Here is a 21,177-nt window from a genome sequence, read left to right as displayed (position 1 = left end):
CAGAACTGATTGCTCATAGAGACAATGGGACTTGCATGAAAGATGTGTCAATATATATCGGTGCAAATACGGTGAACGCGAGGTCAAAAGCTAACTGAGTATTTGAGTAATCCAATTGTGCCGAGTATCTAATGTGATAGTAGCCAGTTCACAGTGCATGCATGATACGTCGTACTTGATCCCAACGGTCCACATTCCCTCCACTCCCAGGTTCCACGACAGTGATGGCCTGCTTGCCAGCTTCTGATTGCGCGGCCTGCGCATGATGGCAGGCGCACTCGCCGTAAGATAGACGGGCTAAACCGGGGAACGCCTGAGAAAGGAATAGACCCAGAGCGCCGGGGTCGTTGACGGGACTATCAGACACGCAGAGTGACCTTAGCGGATAGAGCGACTGGGGCCTGTGGACCATCTGCGCGCTCTGCGTCCACTCGCATGATGGCAGGGTCGCACAGTCGATGCCGGGAAGGCCAAGAGCCGTCAAGCGTGGACAGGCAGCTACGATATCCAGCACGGCCTGCATGGTGCACCTGGGAACGCGAGCTAGCGTGCTGTGGATCGTATGTGGCCGTAGGGTCCGGGGTACGACATGCAGTCGTTCCAGTAGAGGCCACGGCCGGACGGCGATCACCCAGTCAGCGTCAGACATATGGGATCGCAGGGCACCCTCAATGTCCAAATGCGTGAGCTCGCGAAGGGGTGAAAGTCTTAGGAAGAGACCCGGTGTGATGTACATTCGGCCTCCTTCCTTCCTCTGTTTGCCGTCCTCAGAGACAACGTTGTCGATACGTATCTCCAGGTGCGACAAAGAGGAGCATACATCTGAGATAGCATCGATGAGGTCGCGGAACCCTTTCTGGGTGACCCTCAACGGCCAGTCGACGCGTAGTTGCCGAAGGTTCCGGGGAGACCCTGGACACATGATATGCAGCAAGGTGTCGACAGGGACTTCGTGGAAGTGCAAGACGTTAGGATAGGTCGCGGCAGAGGTATTATGGGGTGATATCACAGAAGGATGGGCGGGACCAGAACCAACGAAGACATTGGGCACCTGCGAAAAGGCAACGAGAAGGCGGCGCACGTGCAGGCTCAGGGACACGGTCCCTACGCCAAGCCTCGCCAGGACTGGCGGACGACGAGGAGTAAAGTTCATTATATAGCGCTTCGGCATTGTGATCGAAATGCTGCGCAAGGCGGGAAAGAGAGTGCTGAGAGATCCTGCGAGACGAGATAGCTTCATAAAGATGACCAAGTCGACGACGCAGTTCCGGTAGTCGAAATTGATGTGGCGAACGAATTTCGAACGCTCGAGTACATCCCGCAGCTCATCCGGGCTCAAGTGAAAGTAGATATCCTTGGGCGACGTGAGCAGGGGCTCAGACCAGGCGTCTGGTGAATACGCACCATCCCGGTCATCACACGGCCGTTCCACATCGTGCGTGAGAGATCCCACTGATAAGCGCCCATCGGCATCGACGCGAGCAGCGGCTGCATGCCTGTCAAACGATCCCTCCAGAGAACGTCTTCTGCAACCGTTCTCCAGAAGCGCGAGACGCGGGCGAGGCGTCCCAGACTACGACGGTCGAGGGCCTCGCATACGAGAAGGCCGATTTCGGAGATTGCAAGGACGCGATGAGACATGAGGAAGGGCGAGATGAGGGACCAGCGGTCGACGAGTGTTCGAGTATAAGAGCAAATCGGCGCGGAGGACAAAGGGGAGAGGAGATCGCCCCCTCGTTGCCGGGCACGAGCAGCCTGAAGCCTTTGGGCAGTCGCTGTGTGTCCGAAAGTGTGCTGATGTGCCGAGGTGTGCTCATAGCTCTGTATCTCATGGCACGGAAAGGAGACCGTGCTATTCGACCACAAAGGCGGATGTACCGGCACCTTGTCATGAGGAATCCCGCCTATCTGGGGATCGACAAAGCAGACCCATTCTCCGCCTGTCTCTCAAAGGGCCGCAGGTATGACCCTTACAGCTCATGGCATCTGACGAATCCGTCCGCTCGCTCTGCGCTGCATTCTTGATCGTATCCTACATCTCGAACTTCTTTCATAGGCTCGTCTGCCTCCGGCTCGTGCTAGCGCTCACACCTCACAGGGGCCTGAACGGATTGTCTTTTCTTGTGAGCTCGGCAAGCGCTGCAGAAAAGGAGATTCGGATGCATACGGGCAGCGTGATCGTCTGCAGACCGATTAAATACGCCATTCGCCCGATCAGCGGATGATAGCGAATTGCCGAGCCGGGCACTTGCAACGTGGCGTTCCTCGTCATCACCTAGCACATTTCGGTCCCGCGCAGATACCCATGGCCAAGAGAATAAAGGTTGCCTGGAATCGAAATGTCGTCGTGTGAGACATGAATTTTTGTGTATTTTCCCAGGTACCGTGCCCACGGCCCATGGCTCCCCCTCCTTATGCAGTAACTTGCCAAGCAGTCTATCTGTCGTACGGGAAGAATCGCATGAGTTCGTAGAGGGGTAGTGGTCAGGTGTCATTTGAGGCAGCTCGATGTCGCATAGGGGTTGGGCGCAGCAGCGATGGTCGACTTTGAGCTCTGGCCGAGTTGTGAGTATGCATGAATAGGGTGAGAAGATAAAGACGCAACTGACAAGGACGACGACGTTCCTGGATATGTTGAACGATGCTCGCTGTGGCCCGACGACTCCGCTTCGCGGAATCATGCCTGACGATCTGCCAGCACGCGCCTCGACCACCGTACGGACTACGACAGCACTCAGTCGTCACTCGCAGTCTTGGGCTCACAAATCGTGGGGTCAGGACCTCGATGTATTCGTCCTTCGAGTGAGAGTCAGCATGCGCCTCAGCACGCGGACCATGCGACTGAGGACTCGCTCGAGTCGGGGATGACGAACTCGGAGAGAACGAGCGCGCTGTGGATGAGGCTGGAGGTGGAGTTCTTCCTCCTCGTGGTCGGGCCAAGCGCCGAAAGCCTCGACACGGTGGAGGAGCTCCTTGATGAGGGAGGAGCGAGGCCCGAGTCTCGAGGGGTCCTTGTCCTTTGCATGGGTGCTCATGGAGCGCAGTGTAGCTGATGTTGTCCGCAATGACGGTGCAGGGGCTAGGGACGAGGCGGTCAATGAAGATGAATGGAAATGGCGGGAGCGGAATTACATGCAGAATGGGGAAAACGACGCACCATCACCAAAGACATCCTCGCCGCAGAGGTAGTCGGCCAGCAACCCGACGGGTTCCTTGAGTTCCCAGGGCTTCTCGTCCTCGTCCCTCTCATCGCCGAAGGTGGTATCGCTCTTTGCCACGTCTTGAAGCAACACTTGTTACACGGAGGTCTCAACATCCTGCGACATCGAGGACACAGATCCAGACATACTCGTGCGCCCTCATATTCTGCCCGTGAACGAGGGTGCGGACCGGCTAAGAAACCCAACCAAGAGCGAGGCCCGTAGCCGCGCGCGGCGCACCTTCTCCACAAAGATGCTCTTCGCGAGCTCCTCCGTGCGTTGGCTCGTCTCCACGAGATGAGGGTGTACCTGCTCCTGTCCCTGCCGCCTGTCCTCGATGGACTACAATAGACCGTCAGCACGGTCTTACGCATTCAAGCCGCATGCCGACTCACGTCGTTCAAGCTAATTGGTCGTAAGCTGAGCCCCGCGCGCCCGGCTTCCTCCAGGTCCTTCGCATTCTCCAGCTTGCCCAGCTTTCAAGTCAAGCAGGCGCACCACAGAAGTCGCTCTCGCGGTCCTCGATTACCGCTTCGCAGGGAAACCGATGATGTGCTTGAAGGTGACCGACCTGAGCGGGAGAAGGAGTGCCGAGTGCTCAAGCATCTCGCGGGATGTGTTGAAGGAGAAGGCTTGGGCGTCGTCGTCGACGTTGACTCGGCTGGCCCGTGAGAGGAAGGCATAGCTTGTCGAATTCGGCGGTGAGGAAGGTGTGCTTGACGAGAAGTTCGGTGTCCTTGCCGCGCGCTTCCAAAGCTGTCGCCAGAGTTCTTAGATGCTAAGGGACGGATGCGATAAGTCAGGTCTCAGCTGAGGTAACAAGCGCACGTACAACTTGTCAAGGAGGTAGACAATGGCTTCGGAGGCGTACGAGCGACGTCGTCCCGATCGTCGGGTCCGATCCTTCGCCCGCGTCCTTCGCCACAGATCGTCAGAGCGAGATGCTCAGGCGAGCTAGGCAGGCTCGCATGTAGCTGACGCCGATGAAGGATGGAGGGAGAGGGAGTGGGGAGGGTCAAGTAGCACGTCCTTGCGCATGTCGCAACTGGAGCTTGCGTCAGAGGCAAGATAAACTCCCCCGTGTGTCTGGGACGTACCTGAGGACGACGATCCTGTACTGCGGTCCGACAATTGACTTGTGGAGAGGGAGAATGTGTCCAAGGCGACACCCCGACCAGCACGACCCCCGGTTCCGATTCTAGGAGGCAACAGTCCACCATCCGCCAGATGCGGTTCGGAAGCACAGCAAGGTCATACGAGCTTTCGATGGTGCCCTGAAGATGCCCGGTTAGTCCTGTTCCCCATCGCATGCAACAGACTCACTGGCTGCATCCACTACCAGATCGCCGACTACCCGTCGTACCCGAACACCCGGCGGCCTGCGACTGTTCTCTGAGTCGCCCGCTTATGCCAAGGGCACCATCAGAGGAGATGCATCACGCGTTCGAAGACAAGTATGCGCGAGGAATCCTCAATGTCATGACGAGAACCGACAAGCGCACTGCGCCTTCCCCGACTATCATCACGAATATTTGTATTCCCCTTTTGGAAGGACGATAGCCATTTTAGGTTAATCGATTGCCTAATTAAAGACCCGTCCGATCCCCATTGTTCGACTGAGCGCCTTCCTTCTCCTCCGGTTTGCTCCACCGGCATTTGCTCAGCGCTGTGTTCAAAGCGGATGGGTACCGCATGTGACTGCGTAATGTCCAGCATACGATAGATATATAGATATACACGAAGCTATATACCACGATTCGCATTTACGACTCTTCCGCCCAAGCATCAGCCTGGAAGATCTCGAAGGGATCGTCGGTCAGTTCCAGCATCAGTTCGACAAGTTCGCCCTGAGCTTCGAGCCAAACCGGGTCATATAACGCTTTCGGAATGCGCTTCGGAGGCGCCTGCCCGCTCGCCTCGTCAACTCGCACCCTCGGCGTCTTCGCTCCCGCCCGCTTATCAAAATACATCCGCGCCAGAGCTGGAGCCTCATCCACCTTCGCGAACAGATCCCTGAGCTCGGGGCGGCGCCAGACGGGATTCAGGACCTTGTGGTATCGCCTCTTGGTGACGACGCCGCTGTCGTGCTCTATCTCTTCGTAGTCGGTCTCCTCGTCGGACATCCCCTCAAAGCCCAGTGCTTCCACCGCCCTCATGACATAGGACCAGTACGCGAGCGCCTCCGGCTTGTTGCTAACCCTACATGCGGTGCGCAGGACGCCTGCGTACCGCAGACGAGCTAGGGCTTTCTAAGCAAGGAAGACAAGGGTCGTCAGCAATAGCTCGCGTCAGGCCGAAGGATCGATTTACCGTCTGCCTGCTCGTTGTGACTCGACGCTGATCATTGTAAGCTTGGTGCGCCTCCCTGAACCTCGCTATCGCGTCGACCACGTCTTCGCCTGCCTGAGGCACTACAGACGCGATCAACCTGTACATGCGACCGAGGCGGGTATCAACACCACGCTTGATCCTGTCGGCGTCAACGACTCCGAAGCGCCCATCACCGCCATCCCGGTCAGTTATTTCCTTGACTTTCCCGCAAAGCAACTTCGCCACGCGCTGCAAAGCAGTATGAGATCTCATGTACGTGACTGGTTGAAGCCGCGAGTGAGAGAGAACGAACCTGGTTCCATGCTGACCCAGACAGCTCATCAGTGGTCGCAAGGCCGTTGGTATCGAGCCTCAGGTCTTCCAGGTCCGGCCCGTGCGACCTAGGATTTCGTCGGAATGCGTCAAGCTCCTCGTCACTGACGGGCTCCAGCGCGACAACATGATACACCAATTGTATGCCCATCCCTCGTAGGATCAGGCCGAGTACAAGATTCTGTGGTTCCGGCGTCAATAGCGGCCACCTTAGCGAGTAATGCAGAGCAACGAACGTTGAAGTTCTTCTTCATGGTCTGCGGGGCGTACAGCGCACCAGGAGCAATCTTTTCCTGGAGGAACCTGCGAGCGATGCGCGAAACGGGCGTCTTTGGCTCTACGTCGTTGCCGTCGTCGTCGTAGTCGTTGTAGTCGTCGTAGTCGTAGTCGTAGTCGTCGTCCATGTCGTTGACGTCCTCGAACTTGGCACGGCGCAATGGTCTGCTCCGAGTAGGATGCGACCTGGGTCTCTCCCTATTGCGCCGGGGTACCTCTTCGTCATCGGCGTCACAGTCCTCCCCCATATCGCCAACGCGGCCGTATCTAGAAGGACGCTGGTAGTGGACGCATTAGTGAACATTCTCGTACCGAGTCGTGAAAAAACACATGTACCGCTTCTCTCGAGTACGGGCTATGCCGTGAGCGCGGCGTGTGCTGTCCGTCATGCGTCCCCTTCGCCGAGCGGGGCCCGCGTTTGCGCGGAGACGGTGTTTGCTGGAAGGTTGTTGAGTTTCAACGGCTCCCAGAGTATACAATCCAACTTACTAGGGGCGAGCCCAGCTTGAACTGATCCAGGGCGGTCAAATGGTCAGCGACATCGACCCCTCGGAGCTTTTGATTGGGCATGTTGAGACCCGCCGCGACCCGTCTGCCTGGCGTACCAGTTGCGACCGTGCGACCGCCGCTGTTTCTGCCCTTGCTCTTTGCCGTTAGTCCCGAACAGTGCTCCAGGTCATGAACCTCACTGGTCCTGAACCCATTGTTGCACTGCGTTTGCGGTTTGCGCCCTGCGCGTCAACTGCTAATTCCTAAGGAAACACCTCAGAACCGAGGTCGTCCCACGCCATTGCGACCTGACCTCATGCACCATGTCTACCGTCGCGTCATGTTTCTCGTTGAAGTTGCTGAGACGGCTAGAGCTGATGCGAGCTGGCTCGTATGCCAGGTCGACGTCAATCTGTACGCAATGAGTACCTAGGATCACCTCATGGGATTCACTTGCTTCAGGGCGCAGATTTCTCTCCTCATCGCCGCCGCGTTGACCCTCCGTCGCAGTAACCACTCCCTTTCGCCGTGACGCGCTCAGGCCCTGCAACAAGTGTCAGGGGTGGCCTTTTGACTGAGCACGGCATATACGGCGTACCTGCACGCGTTCAAGCTCCTTTGCGATTTCTTGCATCTCGATGCGCAAGGATCCGATCTGTTGTTCGTGGTACTCTTCAAGGCACTTCTGATGGGCCTCTATATCCTCCTTTTGCTGTCTTGCCCACTGCAAATCTGCCTATTTAACGTAGTATCATCCAAGTGGACGTAGTCGAGAAGATGCATACCATGATGTGATGTTTGACCGCCAACGTGTCCTCTTCTAGTCGTTGGTTCTCGGCTTGTAGGTCCTCATAACGCACCCGTGCTTCAGCCAACTGCCTCTCGGCGCTCACGTTCTCAGCTCGCAAGGCCTTTTAATCCTTTGGGTCGTGTCAGTCCCATGGGCATGGAGGCGGGTACATACCTCTATAGCCTGATTCAGGATCGCCTCTCTGTCCTTCAAAGCGGTGATGATACCTTCCAGTTCACAATTTCTGTCCAGTTCGGCGTGGAACCTCCGCGCAACATCCTATACCAGAAGACATGAGTTGAGGCATCCGGAGAATTGGCAGTCACTCACTTGGCTCGCCTCCAATCCCTGAGAAGCCCGGTGTACCTCGCTCATCCGACGACCAGCAGCGAGATGCTCAGCAGCACTCAGTTCCCGAACTTGGTCAAGCAGCATGCTTGAATCCGCGACCCAGGAGGAGTCGCGATTCCGACGGTCGTCCAAGTCGGCCTGCAATAAAACCTGTTCATTGAGTAAGCAGCTGCATAGCGATGGAGAGAATTGATCTTTGACGAACCTGAAGACGATGGACCTCCGCCTGGCGACAACTGCTGAGTCACATACAAGCGCGGCGGTCGGAAAAACCTACTTCTAACTTTGCCACCTCGACCGCAGCTTGGCCCTGACCAGCAGCGATCAGAAGAGCCATGCGAGACACCGAGGACACTGACCTGAACTTCGATCGTGTTCGGGAGCCTAGAGAGCGTCTGCGATGAGGACCTACCGCTTTCGAGACCGGACGCCTGACGTCCGTCAAGGGTAGGCAGCTTGCGCCTCATGAGCTGAACGGTAGGTGAGATGAGCGGAGAGCCCACACGCGCAAGAATCAAGCCTACCTCGTTCTCTCTCTCGAAGGTCGTCACGGTCAACCTAGCGACGCTTGGCTCTTCCTTGCGTTCCAGGATACGTTGATCCAAACGCTGAAAGTCAATCAGGTACGACGTCAAAGCACTGTCGTGCGGCACTTATGACGAGAGAGTTGGAAATTTGAGCCGTTGCAGTGGCTAATATCTTAGACCGCGGATCCTGTAGCAACGAAAAATGAGCGCGTACTGCTGCATGGAACTCAGAGCTTACACTCGGAGGGATCTTCCGTCGTAGTTCCGCGATAGCCTGATCTTTGAAGTGAATCTCCTGCCGTACTTGTTCTAGCCGACGTGAGAGATCGTCGTTCGCTCTCGACGTGGCCAGCTGGTAGTCGCGCGCGCTGAGGAGTGATTCCCGCCACCCAGTATAGAGTGCGGTGCCGGCAAGCGGGTGAGCCTCGATAGCGGGTTGTTGGTCAACGCTCTGAGATGAATCGAAGTCACGGTCAAGTACGCCACTCATAAGCAGTGCCACTCACTAGTGCTTTCGTCCGTTCAACGGCGAGTGCATGGACCTGTTGGTTTGTATCCGCCATCCTCGGACACCCGCAGACAGAGCCGCAGTAAGCGCGAAAAAGTAGCTCCAGGCGTATACGACGATGGAAGCCACCCGACAGATGGAAGGTGCGAAGTTGAGGGACTCACTTATATGCGCTACGGCCGATGTTGCTTTTTGCTCGTTTGACCGCAAGGACAAAGCGCAGGCGTCGGAAAGAGACCTCCTAACGTCTTACAGGTGGGCGAGATGTACAACATATCCGCCGCGAGTTCATCGTATAGTATTCATGCCGCCGAACTTGATGAAGGACGGAACTGGCGGCTGCTAACATGGCGGTTCGCATATACAAGACAATTCTGCCGCATCCCATCAACACGCTCTGATCGCACGTGCTCATCCAGCGACGATTACCACTTTTGGTTGAACAGTCGCACTCACCTGCGAGCAATGTCAGACATACAGCCGAGCAGCGGCAAACGTGCGCCAGGGTATGTAGTTGGATGATAAGTTTCTATCACTGACCTGATCCGCTTTTTATTGGCTAGCACTCGGATCCTCAAGATCGCCAGCCTTGAGGCTGAGTTAGCTCAAAAGACCGCGGAGCTGGAAAGACTGAAGCAACTGCGAGCGGAGAACACTGAACTCCGTCGACTCCTAGACCAAGCTCCGCCATTCACCGTCCATCTTGGCTCGACTACTCCGGTCAGCTACAAGTGCTCATCCTCAGTTGTTCCGTGTTGCTAACTTTACTGCCCATTGCTTTAGAGTGAGCATCTCCCCCTACAGCATCCGTCGCCGCTCCAACATCTCGAAACACTGGGTGCGAAACTTTGTCCAGTCGGCGAGCTGTCACTGATGACATGCAAGCGCCCGGCCAGAAGCTAAGTCCCAAGGATGTGGCTGTACAAACCTGTGTGCAAAGTGACCATGCGAGTCCCCATCTTTTGGCAACCCTGGTAGTACAGGAATCTCCCGTCGTTGAACGCCGAGACGCCATCGACGCACTGGACTCTCACAAAGGATCACATACGGCATCCTGCGATCAACCAGAGGACGCACCGCTGTCAGATTCTGGCAGCGATGGGGACATCGCACCCGCAGGTGAGAGATAAGCAGAAAAAACGCTCTGATCTCACATGGACACATAGCTGCACTGGATCATGACCTTCCTCTATCGTTCTCTCGACTGTCCACGCTCGCCAGTCCGGAGAGACTCGAATTGAGCTCTGCCTCTCATGCCGCATCGCCGTCTCATCCAGGACAGCCCGGACCTCAGTGTATGTTCACCGCGATGTCAACTGTAACTTTGATAACGATGGTACAGTAGCGTCTCCACTTGACGGAAGGGCCGAGGAACGTGAACCTTTCGACTCTATGTCGCGTCATCAACAATCCCTCCAGGAAGGCAACGGTATGTCCTCGCTTGTGTCCTTGAGCAGCGCGTCTCACCTTTTATGTAGAGCAGCCTTTGCCGACGCGCCTTAGTGAGGGAACATCCGTGCCACCCAGCTCAGGCTTGCTCGATTCTACACTACCAGCGTCACCTGCACGACGAAAACATCAAGATGTCGCCGCTAATAAGGAAGACGACACGTCAATCAAGAAAAGAATGAAGATTTCCGAGACAAGAACACAACCAAGCCGCGCGGCGCGAACAGACACGGATGCAGCTCTCGAACTTGCTCGGCGTCACGGTAAGGCTCTTCTGTAGTCATCTGGTCGTCGCTCAACACATGCACATAGCTGATCCAGCAGAACTCGCTGCGCAAGACCGAGTGGTCCTAAGTGCGTGGCTCGTGGCTCTTGGCGTTCGAAACTCATACGTTGTAAGTTACTGGCGACCTACGCGACGCGATCTACTTGGATATTGAGCGGCAAGTCGGTTGCTGTACGACGGGCAAGGCAGCAGCTCAGGGCGTCCCTAAATGCATGACGTGCGCAAGGCGCTTGGAAGGGGATACGTGCCGCTTTCAGGGTATACGCTGCTTTGGCATCGACCGGGACGGGAAGATTGTCACTGTCGCCTTTAAGGATGACGGTACGGTCTCAGATCTCCTCTACCCTGATAGGTGGCAAGTGGAACCCACACAAGAAGACCTCATGCATGTAAAGGTGCGCACTGCCTCTCATATTCTTTGACTGGCGAGCTCATAGGGCTTGCCAGATGGCCATTGCAAAAGCTCTTCTGCCTATTCTTCGTGAGGAGATGAACCACATCCAAAGCCTGACCATAATCAAGCGTCAGCGGGAGAGTGATGTTCGTGTCACCTGCGGTTTGTATCCTGACGTCCGGCCCGGTGTTCGTCCTGGCTGCTTACATTGTTCTATAGATATCTGCAACACCTCGATCTTCTCTGCCAGCTGGATGTGTCGTACCTGCGGCAGCGAGAGCTGCCCTCCCTGCTTCAAGCTTGTCACTCAGTATACATCAGCCTCCGTCGAGCAAAGGGGCGGTCGTCCTCCCTCATTCCTCGCCTGCTCGACGTCCGCACAGCATCAGGCCGTAAAATTCTCGCCCGTAACAAGATTTGAGGAGCAGGATCTGCAGCAATCTATTCGGGAACTCGAGGAGGTACTGAGGCTCGGGAAGGCCCCGTCTATCCCAGAAGTGGCCTTGAATCTCGAGAGCCAACTCGCACGATCGACGCCTCAGGACTCGCAGTATGAGCAGGTGACACGACTAGCGTGTGAGATGGTGACAGAGGAAATCCTGAGCTTCTTCTTGAAACGGGGGGAGCCGCTTATCATCACGGGGCTGCTGCAGCGCATGCAGATATCCTGGACGCCGGAGTACTTCATCCAACACTACGGCGACCGCGAATGTCTCATCACAAACTGTGCGAACGAGCGCACCAAGGCAACGACTGTCGCAGATTTCTTCCAGACTTTCGGCAACTATTCCAGTAGGGGCAGGAAGGTTTGGAAGTTGAAGGTAAGTCTATCAGCCTGTGTATAGATCCCTTCTCTGACTTGGGTACAGGACTGGCCACCCACGGCAGATTTCAAAACATCGTTTCCGGACCTCTATCACGACTTCATGAATGCAGTCCCTGTACCCGCGTACACGCGACGAGATGGCTTTATGAATATCGCCTCCCATTTTCCGACGAATGCTATTGCTCCCGACCTTGGTTGGTACACCTCTTGCTTATATTTCGTCCCTTTACAAGCACTAATCATGACGCAGGCCCCAAAATGTACAATGCACAGGCCTCGACAACAGGCGAAGGGAGCAAGGGATCGACTCGTTTGCACATGGACATGGCAGACGCGCTGAATGTCATGACCTACGCTGCTCCTGAGACGCGCGACTCCCCTCCCGCCGGTGCGGCCTGGGATATATTTCGACCAGAGGACTCGGCGACAATCCGTCAGTACATGCGCCAGTCGCTTCATCCTACTTCTTCGGATCCTATCCATAGCCAGCACTACTACCTCGACGACAAGCTACGTTCAGAGCTCTTCGCAGAAACTGGTGTGCGCTCTTTCCACTTCCGGCAGCTACCCGGTGAAGCGGTGATCATCCCAGCGGGATGCGCACATCAGGTATCAAATTTGAGCGACTGCATAAAGGTCGCGGTAGACTTTGTGTCACCGGAGAATGTGGTGCGGTGCGAAAGGCTGACGGAAGAGTTTCGCCAGGAGAATCTCGCGGCGCAGGACCAATGGAAGGAGGACGTGCTCCAGCTCAAAACGATGATGTGGTATGCTTGGGTGAGCTGTCAGCAGCAGCAGGGAAAAATGGACAAGGGTTTATTCGCTGTTTAATGGACATACACGCTTGTAGAATAGTGCATGTGGCTGATTTGGTATTTCAGCATAGTATGGCTCACTCAATGGCGACCAGTCTACCGGTAGCTGTGACTTTTTGGGACCAAGAATCATAACGAGCTGGACACTGCCGATCCAACGCATTCGTCCGCTCGCACCAACACGCTGCTCGTAGAGTCATCGGGCGATGATCGTTACATTCCGATCCGACTCCGCATCGCAGAGTGTCGAACCATCGGCTCCAGGCGCGCCACCCGACGGCCAGAGATGAGCCAGGAAGTACTCGCAGCTTGAGGGCAAAAGCGGAGTAGATCTCCAACCCTTCGTCTCCTGTAGATTGTCGTGCCGAAGTCGCAAGGGCGTCATGTGCAACGTCGTTCTACTGTCCGGGTGTGCACAAGCGCCCTCCTTCCTCTCCGCGACAGATGTGTGTCAGTGGCAGTATCTTACAAGAGCCTCAAAGCTAACCGACTCCCGCAATGCATACGGTAGGGTCAGACAATGTTCAAGACGTGTCGCGTAGACCAACTGTACAAGGAATTGAGCTTGAACAACCAGAGTGTAGAGAGGATACAGTGTATACTTGACATCCGCATACCGGAGATCACACTATGGCGTGTCGAGGACAATAATGCGGTACTAACTGTCCGCCGGTGTAGAACCTGAGTGGCGCGGATATAGTTGTCCGCCGAAGCAATGTAAAGGAAGTAACCTCGCAACGCAATGTAGATCCGTAATCGTCTTCTTTTCTGACTTCAAGGCATGCACCTCCAGTGCGGATACTCAATCCTGTCGCTTTCGAATTGTTGCACGTGATATGTTGACTTTCGGAACCGCGAGCTTACTAAGCGATGACGCGTTCGATCTCTGGTTCGGTTCGCCTCTCATAACTCATACTCATCTCTCTTGTCCACCAAACCATATACTTCTCGTGGCTGAATGCACCATTGGGCATGCAGCTTAGGAGAGCAGGACATCCGAGCCGCGGCATGTCAACCGTCTCAGGACGATGACGTGACTTTGATCGGGGCGGCATACCTCCCGCGCCCGCTGCGCCGCTACCTGATCCGACGGACGGCTGTAATATGTGCAGTTCCTTATTCGTGGTACGTCAGCGTGAAGAGCAGGTCTACTTCTCGTTCAGAGTATCGTTGCTATCCTCCCATTCGCCTCGCATTTTCCCCTTCGCTGCCAGCATCATCTTCCGTGAAGGCTGCGTTGAAGGTGAGCGCCTGCGTTATTCCATCCGTATCCACTCTCCCTGATGAGACGCAGACATCCGCTGGGTGATCCTACCGGTAAGACTGAATTGATCAATGGCCTTGACGCCTATATCGCAACACCCGAGCAAGGCCATCCAAAGCACAAGGTTCTGCTCTTCCGTACGGACCTCTTCGGTGGTATATAACTGGCTAATGATCACGTTGGTGTATATGTGCGGTAGGCTCCAGCTTTACTGACCACTTTGTAGCTGCTCGACGACGACTTCGCCGCCAGTAAGACCGTCATCCCGGGGTACTTGAACAGCGACCCTATATCCGCGGTAGATCTTTCAGATGTCGCGAGATGGGCCGTCCACCGCGGGCCTGACAAGACTCGCCCATCTCTCGATAAGGTCATCGCTGGCCTTGACGGGCAGGGCGCCACGACCTTCCCCTCCGTTGGTTACTGCTTCGGCGGCGCGTGCATATCAACCTCATACATGTGCGATCTCCTATTCACCTTCCCTTCTCCCAGGTTTCCACATTTACAAACGCGCCTTCTACGAGGTTAGCAAGTGTGCCGCGGTCGTCCACATCTCCTGCCTCGACGTCCCCGCCAACAGTGAGTGGTACACTACAGCGAGCGTGCCGCTTTTGATGAAGGGCTGCGAAGTCGACCGCTCGTTCTCGCCGGAGGCGCAGGCGATGATAAGCGAGATCCTCAGCGATGAAGGTTCATGTCGGGATACAAGCGCGACTGCTGGCCTGGGTACACGCATTGGTTCGCGGTACGGGGTCACTGGAGCAACTTTGCGGCGAAGCCGGATAAGGAGGGAAAGGAGGGCGCGTCCAAGAAGGTTGTCGAGTGGATGGCGACGCATCTACAGAATCGGTGATTCGATGAAATGAAGTGACCACTTGTTTTCAGCTCGCGCTACGCCGGACTCCGTCGACTGGCTGGTACACGACACAGCAACTGGGACAATCCGAAGTGGTTTGCATATTATGGCAAGGACATGCCCGCTATGATCTCAACCTCGCCTTCGACGGCATCCGATACTCGAGTCCCGCGTTCGCACGGCGCGAGGGCCCGTGATGACACACTACCATCTGATCCCGAGATGAGGGGAGCGCTTGAAGCACGGACGGGTTGAAGAAAACGGCGCGCACACCATGTCCTCTCCTTCGCCCACTCTACAGGCCAAGAACGATGCGGTCGTTGAGAAGGACGCCGCCGACCCGTTCCAAGTCGTGCTCGACGAGAATGACGACCCTCGGCGGCGATCGAACGCGCGCAAGCGGTTGACTGTCCTACTGATCAGCAGCACCTCGCTATGCGCGACGTGCGCCTCATCCATGGTGCGCATGCCAGCATGCTCTATGCTCCTCCCCACAGCAATTGATGCGCGTTTCAGGCTTCCTTCACCGAGCAGGATACCATGGAGGAGTTCCTTGCGTCGCGTACTGTTGCCATCCTCTCGATCAGTCTCTTCGTCGAGGGCCTTGGCTGGGGTCCCCTCCTCGTCGGTCCCCTCTCAGAGGTCTGCGGACGAAACATCATCTACCGCGTCTCCGTCGGCCTCTTCTTCGTCTTCTCGTTCCCCGTCGCCCCCAACATGCGTGCGTGACCCAACCTCGCCCTATTATCATTCCATTCTCCTCACATGTCTATTGTCTCACTCCAGCCGTGTTTCTAGTCTTTCGCTTCATAACAGGTATCTGCGGCTCTGCATTCCTGAGTGTCGCCGGAGGGAGTGTCAGCGACTTGTTCCTCAGTAACAAAGTCGGATCGTTCGTCGTCCCTATTTACGCGTGGGATCTATCATTGACCGAAGCGGTAGTCCGATGGCGGTGTACACCCTCAGCCCATCGTGGGACCTCTGATTTCTGATTTTATCAACCAGGTGAGGCTTACCTCATGCTTGACTGCAAGTCATGCTCATCCCTTACTTAGCATGCCAACTGGCGATGGACTTTCTGCGTACTGATCATATGGGTCGTCAAGGCTGGCGTCGTCGCTCGATGATCGCGCCTCGAGGTCCCAACAACATCAACCGGTACGGAAAGACGAACGTACCCCTCCTGATCGAGAACCGCGCAGTTGCCCAGATGTTCTTGCTCAAGCTGCAGGTGAGGACGAATGGCATCCTGGCCGATGGGAAGCTCATGTCGGAGTATAAGCAGGATTGTTGGTCGTGCTGCAGGCATGAGGTTGCGATGTGCGGGTATCAGAACGATCTAACTGTGAGAACGGGGAAGGAGGTGCTTTCGAAACATCGTCAAGTGAATGGCTCAGTATATGTACTAGATCGGCTTGAAGAGTGTCACCAACAAGAAGTAGCAAGAAAATTCGCTCTATTGGTGCTGAAACGGGCCTTCAAGAGGTGAATTCATGTTGTGATGGTGTACAGCAGGATGAGCTTCAAGAGGGGTAATGTTACATCAAGATGGGGTACATGCAACGTGGACTTCACAAGAGGGAAATGAGTAGCAGAATATATCAAGGCAGCCGGATAATGATAGCAACCTGTGCACATCTGCACACTCCTTCATTGACGTACGTCACTGCAGATCAGCCTATAACGCCGAGTCAGGCTCGAGAGTGGCAAGTACTCAGTGGGGTTCGTGACACTCACCTAGTTTTCCCGTCTCCATATCATTCCTTGACGTGGTTGACGCCCCACGCACCCTCGGCTTCAGCATCTCCCACGCCACAGGCTTCGCACTATCACGAGTTGCTCTTCGCGACGATCCGGATCTTCTGTCCGACGGCGACGTACGGGATGAGCTAGAGGTAGCACTGGCAGAAGTGACGCGCTTTCGCTGTATTCGAGGGCGTTCAACTGTCGATAAAGCAGTACCTTCGCTCCCCGAGGCTGCCGTGGAAGGACTGCGAGGGCGTTTCCTGGCTTGCTTTGCTGGAAAGGGCTTCTCCTTTTCGCCACTGCTGCCAGACTGAGTCTCCTGTCGGCTGAGAGCAGATGCACCGTCGGATGTCAGTTGCTGATTATCCGTGTGGACAGAGGCGGTGGACGCTTCAATCGGAGCTAATTGGGAAGGCTGAGAAGGCAAAGAATTGTCCGAGGGTGCCGAACTAGAGAACCCTAGCCTGCACGAGAATTTGCTGAACCGGTCCCGCAGGTCCGCGAAGTCGGCTTGCATCTCAAGCCTCTCCACCTCCTTTCCAGCTAGGGTGTCCTTCACCTTTCCTATCTCCATATGTGCTCGAGCCAGCTCATCCGTGGCCTTGGCAAGTTCGTCTTCGATGCGAGAGAGTTTGGTGGACTGAACCTGCAGAGATTGGAGAAGCTCTTGCTTTTCCGTGATTGCGCGTGACGCCTGCAGCGATGCCTGCCTTTCCGCGGCCTCGAGAGCGTCCGTCGCAATGCGTAATTCGTCGGCAATAGCAGCTGCTCGAGTCTCCGCGACGGTGGTGCGCTTCTCAGCGAGAACGATACGGTCTTCGCAGGCAGACGCGCGCGCTTCAGCAGCGGAGGTGCAAGCTTGTGCCTCTGACGCTCGAGTGCGAGCGGCCAACACGCATCCCTCAGCCTCGGCGGTGCGCACAAGAGCATGCTTGGCACGTCCTTCTGCGTCTCCTGCGCGCGCTTCGGCTGCAACAGCGCGAGCCTCCGCAGCGGAAGTGCGCACACTGAGCGCCGCCCGAGCAGTGTTGGATTGCGCAAGCTCGCCCTCCATGCGCGCTCTGTCCTCTGCAGCTCCTTTCCTCGCGTTCTAAGTGTACACTTCAGCTGAGCGGGAGTGCGGATCACATGTGGGATAGGGCCACGCACCTCGGTCGCTTCAAGTTCAGAGCGCAGCGTGTCGATCTCCTTCTGCATGACGCCCCGAGTGTCCAGGCTCGCCATACATTCATCCCTCTCCTTCTCCAATGCCGCCCGCTCCTTTTCCAGCCTCTCGCACTGCGCATCCATCTCGTCTTTGTGGCCCTCCAGCTCCTCCACGCGTCTAGCGAGCTTCTGGTTCCGGCGCTTGTGGATCTCGATGTTGTGCTTCAGCGTGTCAATGTTGCGCGCGGCATTCTCCAGGGAGAGCCTTGTAGGTGAGTTCTCCTTGCGTGGGGCATGATCGGACGCGTTTTCATCGTGTACGCGGTCAGTCGCGATCTGATTCGACACCGGACTGTGGAGCGTTGCGGATTCGACCTGAATCTTTTCGATAGATTGACACTCTCCGGTATTGGTGGGTTCGTCGTGTGGCGCCATTGTCGATAAGACAGCAAGCGACTAGCAGGAGCACCAAGGCTGAGATGCAGAGCCCACACGTGGAGTCCTCGTGAAGAGAGAAGAGCTTTACGAGGTCGAGGGACGTTGATGTGTGGGGGTCGCTCACTGCGGCGATCGCGTCCGACGGGAACGTTTAGGATTGGAAAAAGTAGCGAACGATGAGCGTCAAGGTAAGAATGTATAAGCGCCTCGTTCGTGGACGCCGCACGAGTTGATGGAGGCCATGTTGTATACACGACGAGCGCAATTCAATGGCGCGGTGAACGCCGGTGATTGGCTTGCACGGAAGCACGAGGAGGACGCAAAGGTCGTTGCAGCAACCGGCGGAGCTGGCCTAGTGTACAAGTTTACCAAAGAGATCGAGTATTTGTTCGTACAGCGGGCCTAGTGTACATACCTTCTCAGAAATCGCGTATCCTTTTTTCGTCCGGCTCGGCGACGGTGGCGTGGGAATGTGTCGGTAATATCCGCCACCGAGTTCGACTTCGAACTCTTCAGCAAACTTTCGTTGAGTTCACCATTCCAGTTATTGTTAAAAGCTACTACACACACAGAGAGGATCCTTCAATGCTACTGCATATCTAATGAGGAAACCTTCCATCAGCTATTGGCACTTATAGATAGAAGAGAACGAGGAGATGAGCGTTTTTGAAGGAAAAATTCATACACTGCATCCTACAGCTTGTCCTTCGTGCACACTTGGATCTCATTACTGTAAGATCGCAAGAGATATATTCCGCCTAAGTACCCCGTCTGCCAGCAGAAGCGCTAAGTCATACATCAGCACGCTCACCTACTACGCGGCGGAGAACATCGGCAGCTCGGTACGTACGACAGCCGGTGAGGTTGCCGAAAGCAACGAAGGGGGAATGGGCGCGATTGGGTGGTTGTGCGTGTGATGAAGGAGGTGTGAAGACGGGGGTACACATTGAGCGAAGGGCATTAGAGATGATGATGCGCACGAATGAGGGAGATGGGGAACGCGTGAAGGTACAACTGAGCAGGGACGGACGTTGATCAGTGCATGATCCACGCGATCAGGGCACGCCGCAGACGTACCTGGTGCTTATGAGAGTGACGAGGCCGAGTCCTTGCAATGGCCGCTGGGCAGGGGGCGCTCGCGAGGGAAATAATGTTCGGGGCCTCTACAACAGGCCCGCACGGCGGGGGAAGGGGAAGAGAGCCCTCGGGCCTGGAGTCTCAAGCTGAGCAGAACACACCGGTGGTTATTAGGAAAGCCCAGGTAGTCATGACGGCGTAATACAGTATAGACGACATAGCGCGGGAATAGGATGGACAATCACACGATAGACTGTCTCCTTCGATCCTCAGATGCGAGCAGGACGTTTGCGGGTGACGCGCTTCGGGTTATTCTGCAGGTAGCGTAGATGGTTGACTGCAAAAGCACGGACGGGCCATCGATCTTCGTAGTCATCGAGTTCCGGGTAGCGTGCTGTGGCCTAGCAAAAAGGGTGAGCATCACTACCGGAGAAAAAAGCAGCAGGGCCTACCTGGGCCTCGAAAGCAGAGTAGCGCTCGGGAAGCTGCTTGGTAATGGACTTGTCACACTGCAGATGCTTCTCGACAAGCTCGTTTATGGTGCCCTGGGCAACAGTCAGCATCGAAACACAAGCCTCCATTGAAGATAACGTACCATCACGTCGCGATACTTGCTCAGAGACCAGCCAAGTTCTTCTTCGAGATCATATTCGCCATTCTCGGATCGTCCAGGGGCGCCAGGCGGCTTTGGGATCTTGGTGCTGCCGGCCTCCGGCACGACATGCAGTAGAGGGACTCGCGGTTGCGGTGAACCAGTCCGCGCCGTGGAGGAAGCCAGCTCCTGCGCGGAGGGGGGCACGCGATCTCGCGCCCCCGAGGAAGAGCGGGTCCGCGTTGTCAAAGGAGCGTGATCTCGCGCCCTCGAGGAGGCGCGGTCCCGCGCTGTTGAGGCAGGCTGGGCACAGTCCACGGAAGACGCCTGGGGCGACCTGCGCGCAGTCCGAGTACTCGGCTGTTGCTTTTCGTTGAACGAGGCTGCAGTGGCAGGAGCAGCATCGGCGGCATGACCGTCGTCGCGCAAGCGGTTGTCAGCATGTTCCAGCCAGTCATCGGAGCTGCTATCGAGAGAGATTTCTGGTCGCAGCAGAACATAAGGTTGTCGGCCGATCGCGCGTCCTTGAGATAGACCATCATTGTCGTCCGAGTCTTCCGCGTAGTCGAGGTCGGAGATGGATGCGCGGTTGTGTAGCGCGACTGGCGACATCGCGCGATCTGGTTCGACGGACGAAGGCGATGTCTGGCGGGAGGTGACAGGAGACGCCGAGGTCCGCCGGGAGTGGACATGAGGATACGGAGACGGGCGCGGACGACGTGCGGTGCGGATGGGTCCCAGCGAAGCTAGCGGACCCAGTGGGAGTGGTTCGCGATCGGCCACATCGTAGAACTGGTGATTGAAGACAAGCTCGATGTGTTGGCTGGATCGAATCCGCGGCCGCGGGTGCATGTCGGGAGAGCAGGACGGTGGACCTTCAGAACCACGGCGGAGGTTTATATACGCCTGCAGTCAGGCAGGTCAGTAGGAAAGGCCTTTGTTCGTCGAATGGGCTGGACACACCACGAAACGCTTTCTGCACGGTCCGGAGAGACGCAGAGTGCCACTGAATAGCCCCAGCGGGTGCTGGCACAATGGTCAAGTGCATTCTGCAAGGGCATCTGGAGGGACGTCTCTTTCATGGGCCCTAGCGTCGGCAGAAGGCTAGAGCCAAGCCTCGTGCTTGTGATAAGATAAACCAATCGACTTACCAAAAGGGGATACTTTGACTTGTCAGATCTTCGGGACGCAGTCTGATCGTTGCCGTCATGGCGCCTTAGCAGCCATAAGCCCAGAAATTGTACGGCCAGCAATACTCGCAGACCAACCGGCGTCAGGATGCGCGCTGTGTCGCGCGAGAACCGCTGTCCCCTCTGGCCTCGCCCTCGCAGTTCGCCGGCCGTGCGCCAGAGCCGGTTCACAGGCTACGGTTCGCCGAACGTATCGTGAACTCTAGTCCCCCCTCTTCGTCTTGTGGACCCCGCGCACCTCGCGCACCTTCGGCACACCCAATCAAGCAGCCGGATGGTCTTAGGCTTACTCTCCGACAGCGGCAAAAAGTGCC

At 56.2% G+C, this 21,177-nt stretch overlaps 5 protein-coding genes across 5 annotated transcripts; 2 read left to right on the top strand and 3 right to left on the bottom strand.

Moving 5' to 3' along the window:
* Positions 1-148: 148 nt before the first annotated feature.
* On the bottom strand, positions 149-8,839 carry SCHCODRAFT_01170147 (uncharacterized protein; the record flags this gene model as incomplete). Its single annotated transcript, XM_003032960.1, has 25 exons — positions 149-1,354; positions 1,405-1,908; positions 2,764-2,796; positions 2,874-3,079; positions 3,158-3,269; positions 3,441-3,542; positions 3,596-3,676; positions 4,298-4,494; positions 4,795-4,898; positions 4,968-5,449; positions 5,511-5,759; positions 5,824-6,024; positions 6,080-6,397; positions 6,456-6,557; positions 6,609-6,830; positions 6,922-7,020; positions 7,048-7,152; positions 7,207-7,344; positions 7,394-7,519; positions 7,573-7,677; positions 7,729-7,899; positions 8,109-8,219; positions 8,274-8,357; positions 8,515-8,727; positions 8,783-8,839. The coding sequence occupies 25 exons, from the start codon at positions 8,837-8,839 to the stop codon at positions 149-151; spliced, it is 5,328 nt and encodes a 1,775-aa protein (XP_003033006.1).
* A 410-nt stretch (positions 8,840-9,249) lies between these two features.
* Positions 9,250-12,570, top strand: SCHCODRAFT_02699658 (uncharacterized protein; the record flags this gene model as incomplete). Its single annotated transcript, XM_050346934.1, has 10 exons — positions 9,250-9,290; positions 9,348-9,504; positions 9,568-9,622; positions 9,670-9,714; positions 10,546-10,587; positions 10,634-10,914; positions 10,967-11,075; positions 11,133-11,734; positions 11,783-11,933; positions 11,990-12,570. 10 exons carry the CDS (start codon positions 9,250-9,252, stop codon positions 12,568-12,570), a joined length of 2,064 nt encoding a protein of 687 aa, XP_050201383.1.
* A 1,267-nt stretch (positions 12,571-13,837) lies between these two features.
* On the top strand, positions 13,838-16,116 carry SCHCODRAFT_015595 (uncharacterized protein; the record flags this gene model as incomplete). The annotated part of the gene is made up of 4 exons (XM_050341496.1): positions 13,838-13,942; positions 14,045-14,256; positions 15,812-16,037; positions 16,096-16,116. 4 exons carry the CDS (start codon positions 13,838-13,840, stop codon positions 16,114-16,116), a joined length of 564 nt encoding a protein of 187 aa, XP_050201382.1.
* Positions 16,117-16,431: 315 nt separating this feature from the next.
* SCHCODRAFT_02666102 (uncharacterized protein) lies at positions 16,432-18,001 on the bottom strand (the record flags this gene model as incomplete). Its single annotated transcript, XM_050346566.1, has 3 exons — positions 16,432-16,493; positions 16,556-17,510; positions 17,570-18,001. 3 exons carry the CDS (start codon positions 17,999-18,001, stop codon positions 16,432-16,434), a joined length of 1,449 nt encoding a protein of 482 aa, XP_050201381.1.
* A 1,349-nt stretch (positions 18,002-19,350) lies between these two features.
* SCHCODRAFT_02497452 (uncharacterized protein) lies at positions 19,351-20,525 on the bottom strand (the record flags this gene model as incomplete). The annotated part of the gene is made up of 3 exons (XM_003032958.1): positions 19,351-19,482; positions 19,534-19,626; positions 19,677-20,525. The coding sequence occupies 3 exons, from the start codon at positions 20,523-20,525 to the stop codon at positions 19,351-19,353; spliced, it is 1,074 nt and encodes a 357-aa protein (XP_003033004.1).
* Positions 20,526-21,177: the final 652 nt, after the last annotated feature.

The sequence above is a fragment of the Schizophyllum commune genome (genome assembly GCF_000143185.2).
Source record: "Schizophyllum commune H4-8 unplaced genomic scaffold SCHCOscaffold_4, whole genome shotgun sequence".
NCBI classification, from domain to species: Eukaryota; Fungi; Basidiomycota; class Agaricomycetes; order Agaricales; family Schizophyllaceae; genus Schizophyllum; species Schizophyllum commune.
Note: the sequence above shows the minus strand (reverse complement) of the source record. Positions and strands in the feature narration are given on the sequence as shown.